At 47.4% G+C, this 25,891-nt stretch overlaps 1 protein-coding gene across 4 annotated transcripts in view; it reads right to left on the reverse strand.

Annotated features, from left to right (window-relative positions):
• Window positions 1–22,593, reverse strand: part of DUSP10 (dual specificity phosphatase 10) — a 66,464-nt gene extending 43,871 nt beyond the window's left edge. The window contains exons 1-2 of one of the 4 annotated variants that reach the window (XM_058275248.1): window positions 20,914–21,110; window positions 17,927–18,780 (exon numbers count right to left, since the gene is read on the reverse strand). In XM_058275248.1, coding sequence (XP_058131231.1) covers window positions 17,927–18,737 — 811 coding nt within the window. In that variant the 5' untranslated portion in view covers window positions 18,738–18,780; window positions 20,914–21,110. Of the gene's footprint in view, window positions 1–17,926; window positions 18,781–20,152; window positions 20,499–20,913; window positions 21,111–22,502 lie in introns of those variants that run through there. The other 3 variants (XM_004484539.5, XM_004484538.4, XM_071207751.1) reach the window with 3 other exon arrangements.
• Window positions 22,594–25,891: the final 3,298 nt, after the last annotated feature.

Consider the following 25,891-nt stretch of genomic DNA (forward strand, 5'->3'; position numbering starts at 1 on the left):
GACAACGAAAAGAGAGGGAAGGGGAGAAAAGGCATTCATTTACCAGATGGTGCAATTTTCCGATCCTCCAAACCCTGGGCAAAAGTCCTAACTTTTCTTCCCCAGAATTCATTGCTTTTCACCACTTTTAATTGTCATTCCCAAGGAAAACTGGCTTTTTCAAAATATTAACCTTAATTCTCGTTTTAAAAGAGCCACACCAAAGCCTGTGGGCCGCCCAGGACGCAGGCCCCCAGGAGCGGCCCAGGTTGGTGCCATACCTTAGAGTGAAGCCAGAGATGGCCTGGGGCCAGGGTGGGGAGGCTTGCTGAAGGACCAGCATGCCCTTGAGTGCCAGCGCATGGAGCCTTCTAGAACCTCAGTTCCAGGAGCCAGGGCCAAGCACCAAGACGCACTCCTTTCCAGAAGACACACATCTGCCATTACGCGCACTCCGCGCGTGGTTCCTCTCCACAGCGCTTCTCCCTGGACCCAAGGGCATTTCAGCTGGAGGCTTTCCATGCGTTTGGGAGGCGGCTCTAGATCATGTCAGGGCTCCACCTTCTCTGCTCACTCTAAAGCTCGATACTGGTTAATCCATCAGGACAGATTGAAGGAGAAAAACAAAAATCCATGAGCTCATACTGGAAGGCTGCAGGAGGAGAGTGCTATAAAACACAAAGCCATATTTTTCCCAAGAGCTCAACCAGATACTCTCCATTATTGTTTAATTCTCTGAAGAGAGGGAAAACATTCTTTGCTTTTCCGTGCAGGAGAAGTTTAAATAATGAAGCATTGCTAAACAAACAAACAGAGGAGAGCCCAGTAAAGCTACTCATTAAACAAGCCCACTGTACAAAAGGAAAACTGTTGCTTCACAATCCAACCCCCCTGACGACCGACATTTATCTTAGACCCCAAATTAAACACATCACAACTTCACAGCAAAAGTATGTTTCCCAATGGGATTTAAGTACAGTCCAATTAAATAAATCTCTGGAAATGTCAAGAGTAAGCCTCAAGGGAGAGCATACTTCTACCGTGAAACAGTCCCATTGGAAATTGCATTCACAAAAGGTCATCTAGAAACACTCGCGACAAGGGAGGGGAGGAAAAGCAGGAAGCAATGGGAGGTTTCACCAGAGGAGCCTGGGTTGGGGTCCATCGCTACAATCGTGCAGGCAAGTGCTTGGCCCCAGATGTCACATGCATCTCAGCCAGCTTTGAATGCAGCCGCCATGTCCAAACCAAGCGCTTTGATGACTATGTGTTTGAGTATGAACTGGAGGTCAGAGGGCTGTGGCTTAGGGGATTCGGGAAGCGTTAGGGGAGGATCGAGTGTCAGCATCAACATTTGAATTGCTTTACTGAACTAATGCTTTCAGTTCACAAAAGGCACAGCTACAACTTCCTCAAGTCACTGAGCCAAGTTCTATATTTGGCAAGAAGAGTAAGCAAGGCTGAGCAATAACGATCAACTGTCAGAAAGAGAAGGTGTGAACGATCCTTTCCCATGGACTCACCTAGCCAGCCATGCCCAACACTCAGGCATTCCATGTGCCACGGAAGGGCCAGCCTGAAGTTGAGCGAGGCCTCTGCACACTGAGAGACGCTCAGGGTGGCACCAGGTCAGCAGCTGGCGTGGACCATCATCTGGGATCAAGGGGATAAAGCCCAGCCCCGAAGGCCGGCCCATCTCTGGAGGCGGGCTGGGACTCTTCATTGCCAACGAGGCCGTGAGGCTCAGTGGAGGACCAGCCAACGCACAACACAACAGGCTCTGTCCACTTCCCAGCCCCACCACCCTGCAGCCTCAGGGGGACAGAAGCCCTGATAGCAAAGACTCGGCACGCAGCCCTCTTTTCTAATAGCAGTGACCCTGGGTTCTAGCTCTGCGACTCTGGTGCCACCTCTGTAAGATCAGCAGTTTACAGTTCTCCCAATCCTAACCCTCCATAACTTCCACCCAGCTTTGGTAAACTGGATATAGTTGCCAATGGCAGGAACGTAAGCAGCCACCTAAGGGTGTGTGAGGCCTGCATGATCTGGTTCCCACCTCAGGGCTTTGCACATTGCCCCCCCTTCCTGGAACTCTCCTCTCCTAGTTCCTCAGGTACATGACTCAGATGCCAGATCAAATGCGACCTCCTCAGAAAGCTCTTCCCTGCCATTCAATTTACAGCCAGCCTCCCAAATCTCTCTCTGATCACATCACAGTTTTATTGACTTCTCAGTCTTTATTACCCTCTGAAATTACCAGTTCATTTCTTCATGTGTTTATCATTATTAAAATGTGGACTCCCAAGAAAGCAGAGATGTTTGCCTTAGAGGAAATTTGAGCCTAATAGCTAGGTGTGCTGTGGTCAGGCTCTTTCCAGCAGTATGACCTTGGCAAAATTTCTAAACATCCTTGTAACTTTGTTTCCTCATTTGTAAAAATGGGGCCAAGAGTGCAAAAGGTAATAATAGTGTTGTTGAGAGAATTAAATGAGATGGTACATGGCTGTTATTCATAGAAGTTCTAAGTATTCACTGTTTAGCTCCTAGACTAATACCTGGCTTGGACGGCAGGTGTTAATTAAATATTCCTAGATTAAATGAACACCATTCAGCACTATGCTAGGGACTTAGGGGATTAAAGAATAAAACAAATACATAGTCCCTGGAGTGAATTATAATAGGGGTAAAGAAGGAGGGGTGAAGGAACATTAGAGCAAACTTAGTGAAAGGACTGGCAGAAGAAATGTTTTGCAAACACTGAAGATCGACCTGAAGCGATGTCCTCTGGTTGTGGCTCCGCAAGGCACGTGCTGCACCACGCAGGTGTACTTAGCATGAGGACAAAGGAGTCGTGTCCCTCCCCTGGCTGGGAAGGAAGGCTGACGGTGCTCCTGGGAAGAGGCAGCCTGCAGCAGGGCCAGGCCTGCACATTCAAGGGCAGACGGCCATCCCAGGAGCGCTGGGACCCAAGACGAATCCTGCCACGTGGTCTTTCACCCTTTCCCCTTCTCCATGGCCCCTCCTGGGCCATTCCACATGAACCATGAATGTTGAAGATGAATGGAAAGCAACCATGAAAGAGAAACGTAGGCTTGAAAGAGAAGACCTAGCCTACGAGATGTAAGGGAACAATGGGAAGGGCTCTCTGTTCACACGGTAAACACTAAACACGGGCCGGGGGGTGAGCAGAACGGAACAAGCTCTGGTTCTGCCTGCTCAGGCATGGTGTGCAGTGGCAGGTAGACAGTCCAGCAGAGTGTTTCTGCCATCCCCAGGTGGTTGCCTTCTGCTGATGCAACCCTGGATCCAACACAGGAATTCTGAGTTCCTCTCATGCCTCTTAGTAACGTGCTGTAGGGCAGGTCACTCAATTTGGAGGACACTTCAGAGCATACAATCATAGGATAAGAGGCTTTTCTTCACACACACGAGTTTCCAGAGGGTACTGCACATTACAGGAGCTCACAGAAGGTAGATAAGGAGCCTTGGAGCCTCTGGCCCTCTGGGACACCATGAGAGAAGGCTTAATTTTCTGTACTCTTTGGTGAGTTCAGATGAACCTGCTCTGCCTCTCTCAGAACCTGGGATTGACACTCCCAGGGTTACTGAGAGCAGCAAGAAGAGCTGCCTTACAGCTATCTGCTGCGAACTGCCACCAACTTTAAAACTGAGCACCTCTAAAGGCCAGCCTGGCGCCATGGCAAGATGAAAAGTGTCCAGGCTGGCCTGAGTCAGAAAGGAACCGGGTCACCTTGAGTATGATTTGAGAGGCCTCTAAAACCTCTTTGTTCATCCCTGGTTTTCAGGGTTGAAGGAAATTTCCATCACGATAACAACAGGGTTTAGGTTTGCCTTTTCTTAGAAGCTTGTCCATGTAGGAGGTGACTTTCTAGGAGATGATGACCTAAAGATGCCTTTCCAGCCAACACCAGGGCCTGGACACAAAGAGAGGGGTCTGGTTAGCAGGACGCTAGGTAGGTGGGACAAAGCCGACTCAAGCAAAAGAGAAAACGAACGCACAGGGGATCATGACTTAAAATACAAACAGGCTCCTCCAGAAAAGACAGTTGATTTGTGTACCATTCATGAGATGTACTGGCATGTACACCCCTAGAGTAGGATTCTAGGCAATGCAAACTGTTAAAAACAAAACAAACAAAAAACATTCCTGGCCCACATCATCATCCTGTCTTTGCTGGGAACTCAATCCCGACATCGACGTTGATGGAGCCCTTGTCACAAAGGAGCGCCAGAACACACGGGCAAAGCTCCCATCCCTGTGAGGAAGGGGTGTGGGGCTCGGGGGGCCCTGCCTTGGTCAGAGCAGGGCCTGGTACCTCCAGGAAGGGTCCAGTGGGCACGAGCACCTGCTCGAAGACTGAACCCCAAGTCTAGAATGTAACTGTCCACCATTGCCAAGGAAATGGGGAGACAGCTAAGCAAGTTAAGTTACAGCACTTCGCTTTCCCAACCACTGTGCCCCTGAAGCATATGCCCCAGGGAAAGGCAGCCCAGCTCTGCTGTGAGAGAGTGCGGGCACCACAGTCAGGCAGGCCTGGCTTGGGCTTTTGGCCAGTCTCCATTGAGCGATTTACCTAACCTCTCACCAACTTAGTTTCATCATCTAAAAAACTGGGGATAGGGACATGGATGTGGCTCAAGTAATAGAGCTTTCGCCTACCATGTGGGAGGACCTGGGTTCAATCCCTGGGACCTCCTGGTGAAAAAGAAGAGAAAGTGTGCCCACATGGCAAACCAGTGCCCGCACGAGTGCCCGCGTGGTGAGCCAGTGTCCTACATAAGTAAGTCACGCAGCAAGATGATGATGTATCAAGAGAGAGACTAAGGGCAAAGTGAAGGTGAAGCTCAGCAGAGACCAGGAACTGAGGTGGTGCAATTAACAGGGAACCTCTCCCCCCATCAGAGGTCTCCAGGATTGAATCCCAGTGAATCCTAGAGAAGAGAAAATGAGGCGAGACGATAACACAGACAGCAAAAATGGCTGAGCAGGAGGAGGGGAAAGGGGAAAACAAACAAACAAACAAATAAAATAAATCTTAAAAAACAAAACAAAACTGGGGATAATAGTATGGTTATTATGATAACTCAGCACCATTCATGAGAAAGCTACTATGTAAGATTTTTTCCCTAATAGCCACATGTGAAAAAGTAAAAAGATACAGATAAAATTAACTTGAGTGATATATTTTTCTAGTGCAACATATCCAAAACATTATCAGTTCAAAATGCAACCAATCTTAAAACAAGGAGTAGCGAAATAGTTCACGCTCTTTTTTTCTATAAGGACTATGAAATCCACTGTGCACTTTACACTGACGGCACATCTCAGTTTGGAACGGCCCCATTTAGAGCACCCCAGAGCCCCCCATGGCTTGTGGCTATCATATTTTTTTTAACATAGAGTTAATAATACTGTTGTTACCACCATTACCTCAGCTAATGCGCAATGTCATTATCACCCCTCATTTTATCAATATTAACTAAAATATGTCTGAGTGTGTGGGGAGAGTTGGTGCCTAAAATCTAAGGCGCTACAGAGCACACTATGCTAGAAGTCAGCTCCCAGAACATCAAACAGCCTCTCCTTCCCCAGGAAAACAAACACTCTGACCTGGAGAGAGGCTGGAGGACGGACTAGCCTCAGCATGCTCTTCTCCCGCATTGCCGCATTGCCCAAACACACGTTTACATGCCAGCAAAATCAAGGGACCGTGGACAACTGCTGTCAATGGGAAAAGAGGCCCCCAGAGCACTGTGGAGCTGGGTAGGGAAGCTTGACTGGGGAGTGGCAAAGACAGACAAGCTACAGGGCAGAGTATCAGCTCCTGAGGCATTGAGCAGCCCCTCCTCACCCCCTAAGGCCCCCTCCCCAAGTCACTGCCCCGACACCAGCTAACTGGACATAGCCATCGCTCCCTGGAGAAGGCTCTGCAGTATGAATCCAGAAGAATGTCTCTAGGAGGTTGACTTCAAGGCATTGATTTAGGAAGTTTGGGAGCACCTGATGCTCAGGCCCCAAAGCATTCCCAAAGTTTTGATTTGTTTTTTTAAGATGTTGGTATTAATCTGAAAGTTCTATGCCTTGTAATGGCGGTGTCCCTCTTGCAGTTTCTCCCACACTTTGCATCAGAAAGGTTCCAGAACACCAACCATCACCCTGCTTTTCACCTAGGTGGATTCTCACTGGAGTGGGAGGCAGAGCTTCCTAGTCACCCTCAAGGTAGGAATGAAGAGATTCACCTAATAAGGGCAGACAAAGGCATTTTGACATAATATGCAAGATTAATTATCATAAATTCAATCCAATTCACATGCTTTATCAAGGAAGACAAGCTAATTATCTGTCAGATATTATCTCCTATTTAAAGGGCATTTTACCTCAATTTGGCAAAAAGAACTAATGGGAATTGTCTTTCCGTTCTGATGTATTCTTGCTGCCTGCATTTGCCTAAGTATCCAGAAGACTTCAGCACTGCACTAAAATCCCAGGGCTTAAAAAAAAAAAAAGAAAGAAAGAAAGAGAAAGCAACAACACGTATTACTCAGCATCTCACAAATTCTAGCTCTTTCTGCTAATCTTGCAAGGATGTCCCTTTCAAAGTGTTTTATCAACAGGGTAAAACTGGGAGTGACTCATATTTATGAAACAAGAAGCTGGTGTAGGCCCTGCCAGATCATTCACTTCCACAGTAGCTTCTGTTTTTTGTTTCTTTTTAAAATAGTGCTGAGTGGTGCCTGCAAACTTCCTCACTCTTCCCACCAAAGTAGTAGTCTAAGATGTGCCTCACGCATATTAAAGTACGTGTGGTACACAAACACACTCCGGAACTGTGGGAAGCCTGCGATCAAGGATAAAGACGTCCCTAAAAATGAACAAACTTAATAAGTAGTGGGCTCTTGTATTCTGAAGAGCAAAGCAGGCATGAAAAAGTAAAGGGGAATTGGGGGAGGGGAGAGGAAACCAAGATGGCTGGCAAACTAGCGTCCATTACTCTAAATGGGGCTGGAGAAGTATTCCAAACAAGGAATTCCCCAAGAGGTTTCAAAGAAATATTAAAATATTGAAAACAATCTTCATTTTCATTAATAGGGAAATCAGTTAAGTCAAATATGGTACACCCATAAAATAAGGCATGTGATAGCATTAAAGAAGTCCTATGATGACTATACTCAAAACAAAAGTATATACACTATAAAATGAAAGTGAATTTCAGTTTCCATATGAAAAAAATTGTGCAATATGTATAAATATGGGTAAATAATGAAGAGAATATGTAAAAATGAAACTAGGCCAGACAGGGTGGGATTATGATGTCTTTTATTTCTAAAATTCTCTTAATATTCAATGGACATACAATAAAGATCCTTTGCTAAGACTTAATTTTATAAAGATTTCATTGATAGAAATACTATCATTTTCCATGATGATACTGTCTCAGAAAAGGACAGATGTAGTTATCTGACCACCCCATAAGAAACACTGTGTTGTCTAATCCTTTCAACAGAAAGATCTTCCAAGCATCCAAGAGTCTTTCCTACTTGTATTGTACCAGTGGCAATGTCAAATCATTTTCCTGAAATAGACCATTTATATATTTCAAATATAAGCAGATGATGATGAAATTAACCATCATCATGGTAAATATTCAATACCACAATCGTTATTTTTTAATAAATGCTGGATATTATAGGTCAGACATGGTTCAAAGCACTTACACATACATTATTTAATTTAGTTCTTAATTAATTCCATGAGAAAAGTGCCATTATCCACCCCATTTTATGGACAAGGAAACAAAGGCATAGGAAAGTTGATTTGTTCATGTTCATTCTTCAAAAAGGGCAAAGTCAGAATTAAAACTCAGAAGTCTGGTTCCAGAATCTGTGCTCTTAACCTCTATACCCTCCTGCTTGAAAAGGTATAAATTTCTATAAAATTCGTCCTTTTGTGTCTGGCCTATTTCACTCAACATGATGTCTTCAAGGTTCATCCATGTTGATGCATGTATCAGGACGTCATTCCTTTTTATGGCCAACTACTATCCCACTGTATGTGTGTACCACATTTTGTTTATCCATTCACTAATTGATGGACACTTGGGTTGCTTCCATCACTTGGCAATTGTGAATAATGCTGCTGCACATGATCTCACTGAGTTGAAGTAATTAGAATAAGAAAACTCACAGAGTCAGGTTACCAAGGGACGGGTAGTGAAACAGAATGGGAAGTTAAGACTTCAGATGTACAGGACTATTTGGAACAATGGAAATGTTTTGGGAATGGATAATGGTAATGGTAGCACAACATTTTGAACGTCATTAATAGCAGTGAAATATTTATATCTGAATGTGATTAAGAGGGGAAATATTAGATTGTGTATATGGTAACAGAATAAACTTTTTAAAAAAATCCATGTAAGTACTTTACATAACAGTGAATCCTAAGTTAAACCATGGACTATCGTTAATAGTACAATTATAAAAGTGCACTTTCACCAATGGTAACAAATGTTCCACACTGATGCAAGGTGTGAAAATAATAGAGTGGTATATGGGAATCCTGTATTTTATGCATTTTGGTTCTTTAAACCCACAACTTCTCTAATAAATAAAAAAAATAAATATTTAAATTCCTAATATGAAGGCTGCATACAAATGTGCAGGAGCATCAGCAAAATGACTCATTAAGAAGTCACTTGATAAGCTCAATCTAAAGATAAAGAAAAGAAAACATGGAGTGACCTGGCTGAACACTTATGCACCGGAGATTTTGTTTATTTAACAAAAACTCAGATACACATGAAAAGAGTATACTCCCTGGGACAAAAAAGTAAAATAGAGAGAAAACAAACACTGAACTGAGAATTAGGAAGCATGGATTCTAGGTGGCCTCTGCTACCAGCTCTTCATATGCTCCTGGGTAAATAACCAGTTTTTCTATATGTATAATGGGACCACTGGACCAAATGCTTGAAGGCTCAATAGGGTCTCTTCCAACTCTGCAATACTGTGCTCTATGAAAAATATTCCTGTTTTAAAATTCAACCGTTAGTGAGCGAGTGTTGGTGCAAGGTGCTATCACCAACATGGTTTTTCACAATCTCTCAAGTTGCTGGGGTTGCTGGGGTTCTGAAAATCCACCTTGATTTTCCACACGTAAACACAAAAACCCATAATCAAGAAAGTTCATATCCTTGAAATTGTTTAGAACGTCATTAAAATCGATCGCTTCTACTTTTTTTAGATTTTCACCTCCATTGACTAATTCTAGCACCTTGCTCATTCGCCCCTATCCCCTTACTGGAGGACACAGGATATTTGCAGTGTAAAAGTGCAACTTTTACAGGCGTATCAGAGAGGGCAGTCACGCATTTCACGGGGTGAAGAGGGGTGCCCTGCCAGGAGACAGGGTACCGCCTCAATGACTGCTGCTTCTCCCTAGGGTCCCCAAGGGCCCACCCTGCTATCAAGAGTGTCAATCTCAGTCTTTCCCAGCCTTGGAAGGGAAGGGGGGGGGGTCACAAAAGGGTGGGAAGGGTAAACAGCAAAGAGTTCACGTTTGATGTTCCCCCTGATCACTTCTCCCAGAGAAATAACTTTCCCCAAAGGTAACAACAGCCTACTAGAAATCCTGTCTTCTTATACTGGGGGGCAGGAAGGGGGGCAGAATCTATAGCTAATTTTGTTATTGGAATGAAAAGAATGGATAATGAATAGAAAGCATAAGCAATGTAACGCCCGTCTCTGGAAAGGAGTCATACATATACATTAGAGATGCCTTCTCACTCACTATACCTAACGTTACTTGGGGCTGTGGTTCAAAGAATGGGAGATGATTTATTCTGCAGAATAAATACAAGCCATGAACGGACCAGACAGTGGTGTTCTGAGGACTCCTCACTGAGGACACAAAATAACAGCTGAGCTCATGTTACAACCCGGGAATTTTCAATTCCTCCAAGGGAGGACCTGCCTGACACTGTTCCCGGGATTGGGTGGTTCTGTTTATTTGCTTGGGATTGGAAACGGGTGACACATCCTGGGGTCCCATCCAGAGAAGCAAGACAAAGACAGCACCTGGAGCACTCAGGGAGATTTTGGCTTTGGTTTGTTTTCCATGAAATTCAAGTCTTAGGAGGGAAAAAAGATAATTAGGCCTCCACCACAAATAAAACATGAAGGGCAACAGGGTAATTTGATGAGTATGCAAACCCTTTTCTTCCTGTTAGTGATCTGTTTTGCCAGAGGCTGAACATGATGAGGTAATAGGCCTCCACTTACATGAAAGCACTGGGCATGCCATCTCATTTCCTTATCTGAAATCACAGGCTCACAGCTCCTTTTCCTTTAAGTTTCATAAAATATGGGTCCTGCTAGGAGAAAAAAGTATATATATATATATATATATATATTTCCCCTAACTTTTAAGTAAAAAAGGGATGATATAAACATAGCCTGGGAAAATAACTGATGCTAAGATCTTGCTCTTGGAGTAAAGATGAAAACTTCTAAAGACTCAAAGACTTTACCGTTAGAAAAGAAGATTGCATTGACTTGAATATAAAATGTAGTTTTTCAAATGTTCTACAAAGAACCTCAGGTCATGATTCATAGTCACTGTTTTCTCCTCACCCCAGTTTTTCTGAACTAGTAAGTTTATACTGCTTGAATGTAGAGTACATGGCATATGGAAACAAAACCAATGAAAATTTGCCCAAGAGGGATCCATATGGTTGGGGGGAAGTGTCACAGGCTTTGAAATCACAGAGACTTGTGTTTTCATCCCAGCTCTGCCTCTTAGAGAGATTTTTTATTGTATTTGCAAACATTTTTTTAAAAGCTGGCCAAAATCTTGTCTCGGATATACTGTTGACAACCTTCTTCTCATAGATAGCATACAGGAAAAAGAAACACAGGCTTTGCTCCTATCAGCAACATGTCCAAAATTAGCGGGGTCCAAATCGCAAGGTTCCTCTCCACTGTTAAACACAAAGGCCTGTCAGCCTTGAACTTCTGGGGCAGAGATGGTCATAGCTCCCTTTCCATTAAGCCAACAAATGATTTCTCTGGGATCAAGAGTTTTGGAATGAAATTCTGTTGGCCCATAAAGACACACCTAGAAAAGGCCAGGCTCTTTCTTGAAATGGAAAAAGAAAGGAGAAAAATGCCACATAAACATGGACTTCCCAAGAGAACATTCCCTGAAGAGCAACGTCTCCCTCCACAAGATCACGTGGCAGAAGAGGATGGCGAAGAATACAAGAGCACATGGCTTTCACGGCTGAAAGAATGTGGAAGGCTGGCTTCTTGCATATTGGCTCTCACCCAAGCATTTAGATCCTGAGCTTAGCAGTGGCAGATCCCCCAGCCTGGCCACTAGCACTTCGCTCGCAGAAGGCATTCAGGGATACCTGCCGAACAAATGAATGCATTTCTCTGCACCGATGGTTGTACGAGCCCTGGAGACCACCAACAAAAAAGACAGCCCCTGTTTATCCCCAGAAGGCTGAGATGCTGGGGTTCAAGGGTACATTTTGATGACATGCTCTTCTGTCATCCTCAATTCACTAAGTTTCCTAGAAGATGGGATTAAGCTGATGTCCGTATGTTTCCCCTATTTATTGGACCCATGTGTGTATCTGGACCAAAAGCTTCTGGTTTCAAAAGTTCTTAGACTTGGGTCCTTTTAGTTCCACACTGAAATCTCAAAATTCAACAAAGTGTGAATTCATCCTTAATTGTGGGTTAAATATGCTATTTTATATTTTCATTTTATACTTTAGATATTGTAATGTTAGATAGTCATGGACACATCAATTCTGTCAATCCCAGCAGGACCTTTTTTCACACTAGGGACCAAGGCTCCAAATTAATCATCCACGTGACCTTGGACAAGTCATAAACCTCCCTAGGCCCTCATTTCTGTAACTGCATGATGAGCAGACTAGACCAACAGTTCACCAATTTGCTGCATGTTCGAATCCCCTGCGGAGCTGCACCACAGACCAAATAAATCCGAAGTCTGGAGGGCAGACCTGGGCATCATAGATTTAAAACCTCTGCCAGGTGATTCCCATTAACAGCCTGGGGTAAAATCTACCAGACGAGGGGGGATCTCCGGAAGCTCCTTCCAGTTCTAAGAGCTGGGACTCTTGCAGTCCCAGGTCCTGTGACTGCTCCTGAAGTAGATACTGCTCACAGCATCTACCTACCTGGACTAATTACCTAGGTCCTGCAGCACCATACATGTTTACCCCAAGACTGCGCCCCAGCAGCTGGGCCAGGGAGGCTCTGGCTGCTGCTAACCTGGGGTCTAAGGGAGCAGTGTCTGCTCTTGGTCAGGGGCGGGCACTGAGCACCCGGGGGCCTGAGCACCAGAAGGCTCTGGCAGAGTTGTTCTGCTCCTGTGATTCTGTCCAGATGGGTTTGCCTAGAGGGGAAGTAGAAAGCTGCACATGTTCACCATGCTTCCTTTCTCCCATCCACACACATTTTTTTAAAAGCAGAATTAGGCAAACTGTTTAATGCCCTTCCTCTACCCTGTTCTTTCTAATCTGGAATCATTACCCACCAGTGCCAGGAGAGGAGATTCTTGAACTTGTCCTTGACAGTCCAGATGGTTGAATTAACAGCTTTGAATTGGTAAGCACCAGGGTGTTCCTACCAAACACGCTCCCCCAGGCCTGTGCACAGACCCACTCACCACTTCCCCTTCTAGTGTGAGACATCCCTCAAGAAGAGGGTGGAAGGAAGCAGGGGCCAGGGCCTCCGCGACGAGAGCTGTCCATGTGCCAGGCACTTGATTTACATCCTGTCATTTCATCCTGTGATGGCGGAATGATTCCTGCTTTAGAGTGGAGGTAAACTGGGCTCTGAAAGGTAAAGTGAGCTGCTGCCAAAGGACGCACACAGTTGGTCAATTAAAAAAAAACAACAAGACTTGAACCCAGGTGTAAGTGAGCTGAGCACACAGGGGAGGAGGGACAGGGGTGCACGAGAGGGCTCCCTGGCATCATCCTGTCACCTACAATTTAATTTGGATGGTAGACCCATAGGCTCACATAGAGTGCAGGTAACTGAGCCAGTCCAGAGTAAGCATTCAGGTTCATGGAAAGAAAGCAGCAGGGTTTCATCTCAGTCCCTCCTTTTTCCTTCCCATTCCAACCCTTCACAACCCAAAGCTTCATGAAACTTTCAAAACGAGGCACCCAATCCCTCCCTCCACCCACCCTTTTATAGTCAGACTACAATCAGTATTCCAAAAATAGATCAGCCTGATGAGAGGCCAGGAAAAGCAAAGCTTAATCATTTTATACTTTCATTATTTAGTTAGATGACGTTAGCTAGACAGATTTATAATCACGTTTTTTACAAATTCCCCTACAAATAAATAATTCTAGGATATGCCCAAATTACTATGACCTCTCGACCCAGCATGTTTTTGTAATTACTTGGCACTCCAACTGTATGCTACTTAAATTAGTTAACAGTCACCATGTTATTTTTAGGTCATAGCAACACACACACACACACACACACACCACTATACCTACAGAAATGTGTATTCCTTTGGAAGAAGAGCCCAAATTGCCTTTTTACTGCACCATCATTTCTGTTCAATCCATAGTATTGAGCAACACTTACTGAGTGTTCAGCACACACAACGCACTCTTCTAAACACTTTGTATACATTAATTCATTTAGCAACCAAACTAACACTCAGAGATATAGTCACAGTTACATCCTCTTTTTGCAAGTGAGGAAACCAAGGAACAAAGATGAAGCAACTTGGCCAAGGGCACTTTGCCAGGAATAGGAGAACAAGCTAGGACTCAGGCAGAATGGATCCAAAGTCCTCTTTTAATTTCTCCACCATTTGCTAAAAAGAGGTTCAGAATAACCACAGTCAGTTGGTGAATGTAGACATGACTTTGTTTCTTTTTAAAGCCCCTCATAACTTCCCCGAGAGGCAAGAGGGGACTTACATTCCCCCACAAAACCAAGCAGGAATAGAAAGAATATTTTCACATATTCTTTCTGAGCATAGCCTTTCACTTTGTTACCAAACACTGTATTGCCTCCAAGTGTTTATTTCAGAATCATTTTTGATGGTGGAGAAATATTCAATTTATGTTGCTCATTTCTCAGGAGCTATGATAGAAAACTACACAGTACAAAATTCTGACTCCATGGGCACTATGTACCAGCCTCCTAAACTGGATTCCCTTTTCTCCCCTCATTGCTAATAAATCCCTCTATTACGGAAACAGGCCTGTTGGAGAGTGTACCTGTCAGTCAGTCTTTGTTTTCTAAAGGCACAGAGAAAATACAGGGACGGGTCTGACACACTGGTGTGGAAAGGGGGCGATGCATGACTCCGTGGACGAGTCTTGAGCCTCCCACTCTGAGGGAAGGAAGCTTCTCCATGGACCTGACGGCCACTTGGTCACATGGGATTCTAAGTTTGGAAAAGATCTCAAAGTGGGCACATAACACTGAATTATTTAGGGGTGAAACTGTTATCCATATTATATCATAAAATATCCCAGCTTGATTAAATTTATGTCAATAATTTTAATATTAAATACATGTATTAACTTTTAAAGGTTGTCTATACTATAAAGTGTTTCAGCAAAAAAAGGAAGAGAAAGCAAATAAGACCAAATATGACTAGTTGTTTAACCTCGGTGATAGGTAGATGGATGTTGGTTACATTGTTTTCTACTTTTCTAGGTTTACAATTTTTTATAATAAAAATTTTTAAAGGCACATACTGACTTGAAGGAGGAGGAGATAGGTAGTAGATTCTCCTTTCCTTCAGAGGTAAATGACAAAATATTTCTCTGAACCCACCCTTCCTGAGAGAATGAGAGTCTTATAAACATCATATCCAAGTGGGAGACCCTCATTATGGAATACCCAGAACTGTCTAGTCTTGCCAAATATTTTGGTTAGAAACCCTATTCACATCAACTTTGGGTAAAAATGGAGTGTAATTCTTTCGAAGACTTCTCAGATCCCTAAATATTTATACATTTGGATCGTTTTCACCAGGCGGTGAGAAAGCACGTCTGATGCCATTTATGCTTCAGAAGAAGAAAATAAAACATGGATTCAGACTCAGGTCACAGCAAGGAGGGGGCTGAAATTAGAACCGTAACTTAATCCCAGGGGCTTCTGCACCTCTGATCAGTTTCTCCCCAACCTGACACAGCATTACTAAAATGGCAGCGGAGCAGCCACCCACTTGACAGGCAGCACCAAAAATGGAGAACATGGCATTGAAACAGGGGGACGTGGAACTTGGACAGGGAGGGTAGCAACCAGTGTTTACAAACAGAAGCCAGAGAATCAGATGGGCCAGCCATAAATTACCTGGGATCACACTGAAATCTCTGAAAATAAATTGACGAGGCCTTAGAAGTTTCTACCTTATATTCTAACTACCTCTGCACCACACTTCCTTGGCAAAAATCACTCATCCCAAAATGGTACCAGTAGTACTCTTGCTGAAATAAAGTCTTAGATCACTCCAAGGGAGGGGATTACTAGAGTAAGCCTCCTCAGAGAAGGAAGACCACAACGGGCTGCTTGACCCAGGGAAGCGTTTTCTCCAGGAGAACCTAGGAGCAGTGGCTGGCCATGTCCTCTGAGGGAAGCCCACCCAGTCCTTCACACCAGTGGTGTCATGACCTTAACCACTGGTTTACCCAGCAGAGAGGATAGCTCGGGGTATTCTAAAATCGATCCCTTTCCCTTCTTTCCCATCTTGGTTCCAATATTAGGCCATACCCCCCAAAGAGACCAAAATAATGACAACCATAATAACAAATCAAGTAGATTACAGACTCTTTTGCTCCTGAGCTCCCAACCAAATTCCCAGATATCTCAAGAGAAAGCCCCCAAAGCCACACAAAGAGTCCAACCCCTACCACCAGAGTGTCTTCCGAGTCGACCGCTGCCGTGCCTCACCAACCCGAAAATGACGAGCCCTCGGAGCGGCCTCCCAGGGCGCTCAGTGGTGAGGTCACCAGCGTGTCCAGCTCCGCCCATTGAGTCAAGCCTACTGTCTGGACACTGGGGAAGAAGCCCAGGCTGCCCTGAATCTCAGCTGCATCCACAGGAAAGGGAGAGAGGAACCCCATTTTCATCAATAGCACCAAGGAAGATTCATTTCTCAGTGACTGACAAACCAGTCACATACGCAATAAGGCCCACCACAAAATACAGGGTAGGCTCTACAACTCTTCCCAAGCACCCCATGGTCAAGTCCAGAGTCCTCAAATCAAGCAGACAAACAAGACCTGCTTTCAATCAGGAACATCTACTCTAAATGAGGAAACAAGGGAACATCAACACCATCGGCTACCCCTTTGGAACCTTCCCAAGGTAAATGATCACAATTGGGAAATCTTTAGACTTTTCATCTGAAAAGGAGGAGAAAATCAAGATTATGGTAAGAGAGCAATAGCTGGGTACATGCCCTGGGACTCGCTCAGGGTGATCCAATGAAGACCCAATAAAGCACAGAACTACATAGGAAGACTGAACCTATTTGTCACCTCAAGAAAACTGATCTGCAACAGAATATGCCCGAGCACTGCTGAAACTCTCTGGATACAACCTCCACGGCACCCCTCTTCCCAGCAGAGCCCTGTGGAAAGTTGCACCTTTATGGTAGGTGTGAAAGCAAGCTTGAGGAATGGGACAGAGGAGGGAAAAGAGGGACACGTCAAAGGAATTCAGAACCATTTTCCCAAGAACATTACTCAACAAAAGGTAGAATGCATCATTGGAAAGACAAGGAGGAGAAGGTCAGGGCTATCCTACAAAGACAAAACCACACAGCCCAACCAAATGGCCTATTCCAATTCAAATGTGTAAGATGTTCAAAGAAACCCACATCTTTGGTCAGCATATTTCATGAGACTGGAGATGTGGCCCAGAAACTGTGCACCTTGGCTCATCGCATGAGAGTAGAGAAGAGAGATGACTAACTCTCACCACCACCACTAGGAAGAAGAGGCTGAAGAAGAACATCATGCACAGAACCTTATAGGGTGATGTCAGAGGGAGAAGATTCCCAAATGGAATGGACATAAAATGAGAGCTCTCCTGCTGGATAAGGGAGCACTGTGCAGAAGGAGCACAAAGAAGAGTGAGGAATTCATTCCTTCTACATCTAATGTACCAGGCAGGTGGCTCCCCACCCCACCTTGGGAGGGGCCATAATGCCAACCGTTGTCAGGTAAGACCAGAAGGAACAATGGGCTGGGGTGTATTTCATGGGAAAGTCTCTGTCACCTTGGAGCTTTGACAGAGGGATGGATGTATTTAGTGAATACATGCTTTCCATGGGGCCTTATAAATAATGTTAAGGGTCTCCACCCTTCTTGAAGGTCACTTTGCAAACCTTATAAACGCCAAGTTGGTCAGAGAGGTGAGATGGAGGAAGAACTTCCGAGATTTATGTATAGTTCATCATAGTTGCTGTTTCCTCCATTCCGTCAACATTGGTTAAGTCTGAGAGACAAGAACTTTCCAATAACTGTTGACTAGAATAGAGAGCTACCAGACCAGGCACAAGTTGAAGCACCTTCTGGTATAAAGCCCCTTTTTAGAAAAACAAGACAACTTGGAGAGGTGAAGTGACCTGCGTCACGCAAATCAGAAGCAGAATCAAGACTAGAACCCAGGTCTTCTGGCTTCCAGTTCCACGTTGCCAATATTGCTGAGCTGTTTTTGTTTTCTCTCTCTTGCTATACCAAAAATAATTTAAAAAGCACATGGAAGGGAAGACAAGAAGAAAATCTATTTTGATCTTTCGTAGCTGGGGTGAGGAAAGTGCTGTGACTTCTAAGTGAAAACCCAAAGTGAACCCCTGGCTAACAAGAACTGTGCTTGGGAGGGGACCAGGGGCATTTACCTTTTAACACCAGAGGTTCTTTGCCTTCTCTCTTCAGGGACTCAAGGACTATGTGAAGTGGCTGGGAGGGCATCACTCGGCTTGGCTCATTGGTATTCTCATCATAAACAATAATTTCTTTGGAAAAGATCCTCTTGAAAGAGTCCTTGCCTTCCCTACAGGAAATCAAGTCTAGCACAGTGATCTTGCCCTGCTGCAGTCTCCGCCGGCTGATCTTATCGGCACAGTTAATGTGGACAGCTCCTTGGATGTGACTCTTGTTGTACTCCATGAAGGGCCTGCAGTCAATGATGACGGGGCCCTGGCTCGGCAGGTGGCTCTTGCATTTGGTCATCTTCTTCGCCAAGTCGTTGGGGTAGATGATCTTGATGCTGGCCAGCTGCTTGGGAGTCCCCGACACAGGGCTGCCCGCCCCGCCCGATGGACTCAAGGGACCTGAATTCTCATTGTTGTTGACCATCTGGTTCGCAGGGCAGGCAGTGGAGGTGCCGATGGCGGTGGTGGCGCTGCCGGCGGCAATGGCTTGGGTTTGGGCCTGATTGTCCTTGTCGTAGGTTGCCACAGTGCAGCAGCTGGCACTGCTGCATCCACAATTCAGGGCGCGGGCAGAGCCGCTGGATGAGGGCATATACGTCAGGTTCGCAGCCTTGAGGGACACGACGGCGGCGGCGGCGATGACAGGAGGGCGGCTGCCACGGCCCGGGGCGGCAGAGCCAAGGGAGCCGGAGTCTAATCCGAGATTGAGATCCTGAGGTCGGACCGGCCTGGACAGTGCCACTACCACCCTGTCGTCTAAAGGAGACGGAGGCATGAGGAGGCTGAAAACCGGCAATGCAGGAAGAATCCAAGACCTTCTGTAAAGGGGAGGGGGGGGAGAAAGAGTAAAGTCATGTGACAGGAAAGACGGCCTAACCCAGCCCCTAGGGAAGACCTCCGCCCCCTCCAGCCAAGCCGTCCCCGTGCCCTCCAACAGGCCCCTTCCAAAGCCCGAAACCCATGTTGATGTATTCAGAGAGGATGCATGGCTGAGGGCCCGCATCTATTTTGATTGCTAAGTCTAAGGTTAAATATATGATCTAGGCAAATCTGGATGAACAGCATTTCAGGGACTCTCCAAAAGGGAAAAATACAAACCAAAGTATTATAAAAGCTGAAGGCAGAAAGGGCAGTTCTTTAAAAGGCCATCTACGCTTGGCTTTCTCTCCGTGGCAGAAGGATACGGCAACCACCTGAGAAAGCCCCATTTGTCCCCCACTTGCCTGCTTTCCATTTAATTCCTTCACCCACTGCAAAGGCAAAGGGATGCCCAAGAGCGCTGGCATGGCTCACAGAAACATACACAGCAGCTAAATATACATCTGGGGCAGAGAGCAACTTTCTGCAAATCAGAATGCAAGTATCCCCCTCCATGGATCTCTTTGACTAGGAGCTACGCTTGCTGTTCATTTTGCCGGATCCTTTGAAAAGCACAACCCAGTCATATTAAAACCTTGTACATTAATCTGCATTTCCCCTTTTCACTACAGACCTGGTGTCCTAAAACAAAGCCTCAAGCCCCAGAACCCAGGCCTGGAAACCCCAACCCCGGCAAATGCATCGCCCATTGCCTCCCTCCCACACCCCCACTCCTGCCTCTAAGAAAAGGGCCATCTCAACTCTCCCCCTGGCTGCATCTCCCCCACGGGCACACACCAGGAATTGGAGAGCTGCTTTCAGCTGAAGGCAGCAGCTCTGGATATTTTCGATCCCATACAGACATCAAACCCCGCCTCCCCCCCCCCCCCCCCCCCAAGGAGGATTGAACCTCGCAGGGACGAGATAAAGAGGACTTCCCAGTCAGCCTGTCTCTGCTGAAGGGGGCCTGAGTGTGCCCACCAGGACTACCTCGGGGCTCCTCAAGGGGACGCCAAGGCACGGGTCCTTTCTCCCCTGGGCGCTCTGCTCTGCGAGCGGGCCCTGCTGGCTCCTCGCCTTCTACCAGGCACGCACACAGAGAGGAAACCAAACCCCCAGCAAAAGCCGCTCACCTCAAAGAACTTCAAGAGCTGCCTGGACAGCTGCCATCTACCATCCGTCTCCACACCTCCATCACCATTCCCCGACACAGAGCCAAAGTCTCAGGCAGCGCACGCACACGGACGCGCGCACACGGGGGCTGGCACCCGTCACGTCCGCAGATCCCCGCCGACTCTGGTTTCCCTCATCCACACACACACACACACGCACCCCTTGCGTAGTATTTTTTGAAGAGCGAGTACTATTCCAGAAGCTCCAACTGTTTCCCTTCAGGACCAACCGCTGGTCCAAGTCTTCGAGGTTGGTTACCTGGGAGGCTCCGTCCCAGGATCAACAGTCTTATTTCCTTGGAGAGGGACGGTATGCGTTCAGGGAGACACACCCGGGACCCCCGCCTCCGCACCCGCGCGGCTCGCACACACGCACGGAGTGTGGAAGGAGATCTGCATCCCTGCAGCAGAGGGTCGGCCGTAGACAGTGCCCGAGAAACCATCCGGGCTGCAACAGGAAGCCTCCCCGAGAAATCCAGGGCTCTTCCACCCCGCCGCCCCCCGCCAGGCGCACCCCCACCACTAGGCAGGGGCCGAAAAGAAAATCAAGTGGGTGGAGAACGCTCCCTCCCGCTCCTGGGGCACTTCACACCCCCCTTCGCCACAGCGCACCAGCCAACCCCGGACATTTAAAACTGCCGCAAAGCACCCGACAAACCTCGTTTTTTTCCTTGGTCCCCAATCCAAGCGGACTGCGGGGGCTAAACGCACAGGGCAGCAGGAGGGTTTCAACAGCCGGGACCCCGAGCCTCACCTGCTGTGCTGCCCAGCAGCAGAGCATTCTCCCTCCGTCTCCCTCTCACTCCCATACACACACTCACACACACACTCACACTCACACACACACACACTCACACCGCCTCGCGCTCCTGCACCTCCACGCCCGGGCTCGCAGGAGCAGCCGCGGGGACTTTGACTTACTTCCTAGATCAGCGCAGCCCTCCACCCTCCGGCGCTCGGCGTCCGCTCGGGATCCGCACAGTCCTCCCCCATTCACCGGGCTTCATTGATCTCCAGCAGCAACATAGTTACTTTCTCTTTTGCTACACTGTAAATGTAAGGTTCTCAGGGGGCGGGCCGTCCGCCGACCGACGGCCCCGGGACCCAATGGGAGCCCGGAGAAGTCCCACCGCCACCTCCCTGCGGCCTGCCGCCAATGGGCGGCCGGGGAGGGCGGGGCCGGGGGCGGGGCCTGGCCGCCGGGAGGCGGGCTCGGCCGCCGGCGCTCCGGGTGCTCTAGTGTGACAACACGGGCGGTGATGTCATTGGCAGCCAATCACAGAGCGGGAGAGCGCGAGCCCGGCGGCGCGGAGCAGCTGCGCTCTATTGACATGTAGAGTGGCCGGCGGGAGGCAGTTAACCCCTTGCGGGGCCGGGTTGTCACTGCGCCCGGCTCTCCGCTCCCGCGGCGCCGCCTCCTGCCGCTGGACGGGGTCCCCCCGCGGCCCCGGGCCGAGCCGCGCTCTTGGATCTTGCCCTGGATGGAGCAGCAAAAGTATCGGAGCAACTTTCCAGAGGCGGGAGAGCGCGCGAGCCGTCGCCGTCGCTAGTGGAAGCCCGGGGGCCCCGAGGCGCTCGAGGGGCCCGGACCAGCGCCGTCCCCGGTCCGCGGAGCTCGCCCGGCCGCCCGCCGACGCGCCGCCAGGGGCGCCGCTGCTGCTCGGACCCCCGCCCTCCGGCCCCGCCGCGCGCCCCCGGGCGGCGGCCGCCGGCCCGCAGATGTCGCTGCCCCTCCGGCTGCCCTACTGCCACCCGGCGCCCGCGCCCGCCCCGTGGCGGCAGGCGCGCGGCGCCCGCCGGTCCCCCCGGGCGCGCGCCCCCGCCACGCCCCCGCCGTCCCCCGCCGGCCTCCCCGGGCTGCAGCCCCAGCGCCGAGGCCAAGCCGCGGGGGGCGGCGCGGGGCAGAGGGGCTGCGCCCAGGCCCGAGGCCGCGGCGCCCCCCACCCGGGCGGGGGTCCCCGGGGCTCGCCGCGCGCCCGCCACAGCCCCGGAGCCCGCCGCGCGCCCGCCGCCGCGTCGCCCGCCCCGCGCGCGGGGGTCCCAGCGCCGCGGCCGCTCGGCCCTCGCCGGCTGCCGCTCGGCCGCCCCGCACTGCGCGCGGCGAGCCGAGGACCCGCGGCCCCGCGCTCCCCGCACAGCCTCCGCGGGGGCCAGGGGGCCCGAGGGCAGGCCCATCAGCCGGAGGAGCGGCCGGGGGCCGCCGCCGGGGGCCGCCGCCGGGTCTCCTGACTTTCGCCGTCCGAGGGGTCGCCGGCCAGGGCGTGCGCCCCAGGGAGAAGAGCGCTGGCCGGCGGGTCTGCTCCGCGTCCGGAAACTATCAGGGAAATTGCGGGAAAGTTGCCTGGAGGTACGAAAAGAAGTGGCAGAGCCAAAACGAACTGCCGCGAGTCTACATCAAATAGCGCCTTTCTTCGCTGTTTCGGAGAGGCAGGGGTGAAAGAGTGACATGATTACCGTGGAGGAATACATTATGAGAATTTCTGAATGTTTGGCTATGCTTTTTCTCTTACCAGCTTGGAGGTGTTTGGAGACCCGCTTCAAGCTCCAGGCAAATAAGTAAGCCAAGTGGCAGCTACATACTCCTGTAGTTTCTTTAAGGGCAGATCTGAAAGCAGGAAATGCCAGTCCGTGGCCATGCGGCCAGCTACTCTTGATGAGTTGTTGAACAGAAATCCCCTTGGGGTACCTCTGGATAAAAAGTGTATCGCGTATGTGCATACACGTGCCCATTCCAGCTTTTCACACCAGTGTTTCACCATGCACCAAATGCATAAAATTATCTTTAACAGGAGAGGTGGTGCCCTCCCTCTCCACCTACACACCAATACAAGCATTTCTTTCCCCCCCCTCCCCCCACCTCCCCTTAAATGATACGGAATGTTTAGGGCACACCATTTGGTCACTGTGCCTTTGGGGAGATCTGCAGGAAAGGGCCAAGAAAGTTGGAATCTGGGTCATTTAAGTAAAAAATCAGAAAATTACTTCCCACAGGGTCTACTCTGGAATCTATTTGGAATCAGAATGCTGCAAGCTTGCTTTTTCCTATCAATAATATGAGTGTCGAAAAAATACTAACTCAAGTTTCAAGAGTCTGGATGTAAGTCCTGATTCTGATTATCATACATGTCTATTCATCCAGAGTCACTGTGTTCCCTTATTTTAAAATCTAAAATGATAATACCCAATCTCAGAATAAAAAGGGAAAAGTATTTGTGCAAAGTGTTCAGGGGAAGAAAAGAGTCTCTGCTAATAAAAAGGCATTCAGTAAAACATCCTTCCTTCAGGAAAGGGGGTGCCTCTATTTAAAGAGACTTATCATCTATAAATTATGAATTTATTGCTAATGTCTAATAGCTAAGCCCAAATAAACTGGGGATTTATACAATTGCACAAGACCTCTTAACTTTTCCCATGAACCCCAAAAGGGGAACTGACCTCCAAAAGAAAAGTAACTCATTTAATGAGATGATTATTTTATTATAGTTTCAAATTAGTGGATTCTTATAATTTATTGTAAGAATTGACAATTTGAGCCACCCAGGCTGAAAACTTGGGAAAGATGGCAAAATTCCCTATCATTTATCAAACTAAAACAATTACCAGATCATTGACATATTCCAGGCTTTAATTTTTTTTTTTTTAATTAAACATTTCCAAGTGTATAGTCTATGCTCAAAGTATAAAGTGGTAGAAAAATCAGACAGCAGGTGGAGGTTTATTCGCTCACTACCCTTCTAGGCTTCTTTTGTACAAGAGGTAACTTCCTAGTTTTTAGTCATAAAAGGGAAAATACTGTTTGAAATACTGCCCTTAGTGTTCAAATTTGCAATACCTGGCAGCCAATGGCTAGGTACCTGATCTGTGTACAGATAACCAACAAAACCTTAATGTTCAAATTTAGTCCCAAAGAAAAGTCGAGCATCTTCATTGTATTTGGGTCCTGTAATATGTAATTGTATTTGGGTGGTGTTTTGAGCCATCTTTGTTCCTACAAAGTTACTAAAAGATACTGATTGGTTTCTTTTGGTGCATAGTGCAATGTGTTTAATGAAGCAGAAGATGAAGTTTACTTAGACCAACATTGGATAATGTCAAACAAATATATTAAACTACTTCCTCTATATACACTCAAATGGTTAAGTGTGTAGGATAATGACAGAAAGTGGGCACCGGATGAGGCCAGATATTCAAAATTATCCTCAAGGTCAAGGTGGATGTACAAAAAGTAAGGCAGAGAAAGGCTTGAGGAAAATCTGGAAATAATAAATCCCAAAATAGAGGTGATATTAATTCAGCAAGAAATGGGGAATGAGCTGAAGAACAGAGAGGGGAGGAGGCAGGCAGCCGAGGTCTGTAAGGCTTGCCTGGTGAAACATCCTGCAGCACATTCCAGGGCTACAGAAGGGCTGAAAAGTTTCAGGCAAAAAGAGGTGGTGCTGCTTGCTTCACTTTCCATGAGTTTTGATACAAGAAGCCTGCAGATCTTGCCCTCTAAATTCAGGGCAGGGTGCACTCGTCACTCAGGAGAAGGACCGAAGCCACTCAAGTCTCTGTGTTGTCTAGTATGGTAGCAATCTGTCATGAGTGGCTGTTGTGCATTCGAAATACTGTGAGTCTGACTGGAGATGTGTGCTGTACGTTTAAAATACACCCTGGGGTTTGAAGAGTTCATATAAAAAAGAATATAAAATATCTGTTATTTTTATATGGATTACATGTTGAAATGTTTGTTTTTTACACATGTCGAGTTAATTAAAATATACTATTAAAATTAACATCACCTGTTTCTTTTTAGTTTTTAAAACATGGCTGCTAGGAAATTTTCAATGGCATTCATAGCTCACATATTGCTACTCGACAGTGCTGTTCTAGAACCTGTAATTGTTCTTTTGATTTGAGGTCACTTGGATGCCAAAGACACCAGAACCAGAGATTGAGAGCTGGAAGGGACTGTAGAACTTATCTAGGGCAGTGGTTTTTAAACTGTTAGGATGAGCCAGAGGGAGAAGGGGCATCGATGCCAGCAGGGGTAGCAGCAGGGACAGGCAGATGGGGCTCTGTGGCCACTCTCCTATGCCCCCATTGGACGCTTAACTTATATACGTATGTATGTTACATATGCAACTTCAAGTACAATTTCATTTGAACAAGGGATTCTGTTTGTTTTGCTTTTAATGACCCACCATTTTACCATTTTCCCTGTGATGAAATTTGAGGTCCTGAGAATGGATATGGATGGCATGGCCAAAGTCATGCTTGACCTCAGGGCTTGGCCGCAGAGCTCTTCTCAAGGTTCAGCCCCTACTGGCCACGTGGAAATGACTGGCTGGGGGAACTGATGCGCGCTCCGTCTCACAGAGGTGGGCAGATCCCCTTTCCAGGTAGGTAGACTCTTCCGGTCCACTCCCCCTCTCCCGTCTGTGACCTCACAAATGCCTGCTGCTCATTGTCAGAAGAGAAATCTGACTAGGCGCGGTAGTGTGGGCCGTCTACACACACCTATTGGCTTTGTGAAAATAACGAACAAAAAACGAACTCACCAGCAATAGTTCTCCAGCACTACCTTCTTCTGTGATGGATGGCCCATTATCATGATGTGTGGATACATACAGACGTAAACGTTTTTCCCCTTGGCCAAGCTGAGCAATCAGGTTTTATTACTGCGAGATGCCATCAGGCCCACAATCCCTGGACCCCAGGAAGCCATGTCTGACTTGTGGGATGCAAAATTAAAAGTTACCAGGTGCTCTAAGCATTCCTAAATTCCTGTAGACGTGCTTCAGATCTGACATTAAGGAATTAATCTAACCTTTTCAGGATCTCTTCATAGTTTATGACTGTACCACATCTAGATAAAACAAGTTCCTGGAAATTACCAAGTATGCCACCTGTGCCTTAT

Source organism: Dasypus novemcinctus, chromosome 13, assembly GCF_030445035.2.
Source record: "Dasypus novemcinctus isolate mDasNov1 chromosome 13, mDasNov1.1.hap2, whole genome shotgun sequence".
Classification (NCBI taxonomy): Eukaryota; Metazoa; Chordata; class Mammalia; order Cingulata; family Dasypodidae; genus Dasypus; species Dasypus novemcinctus.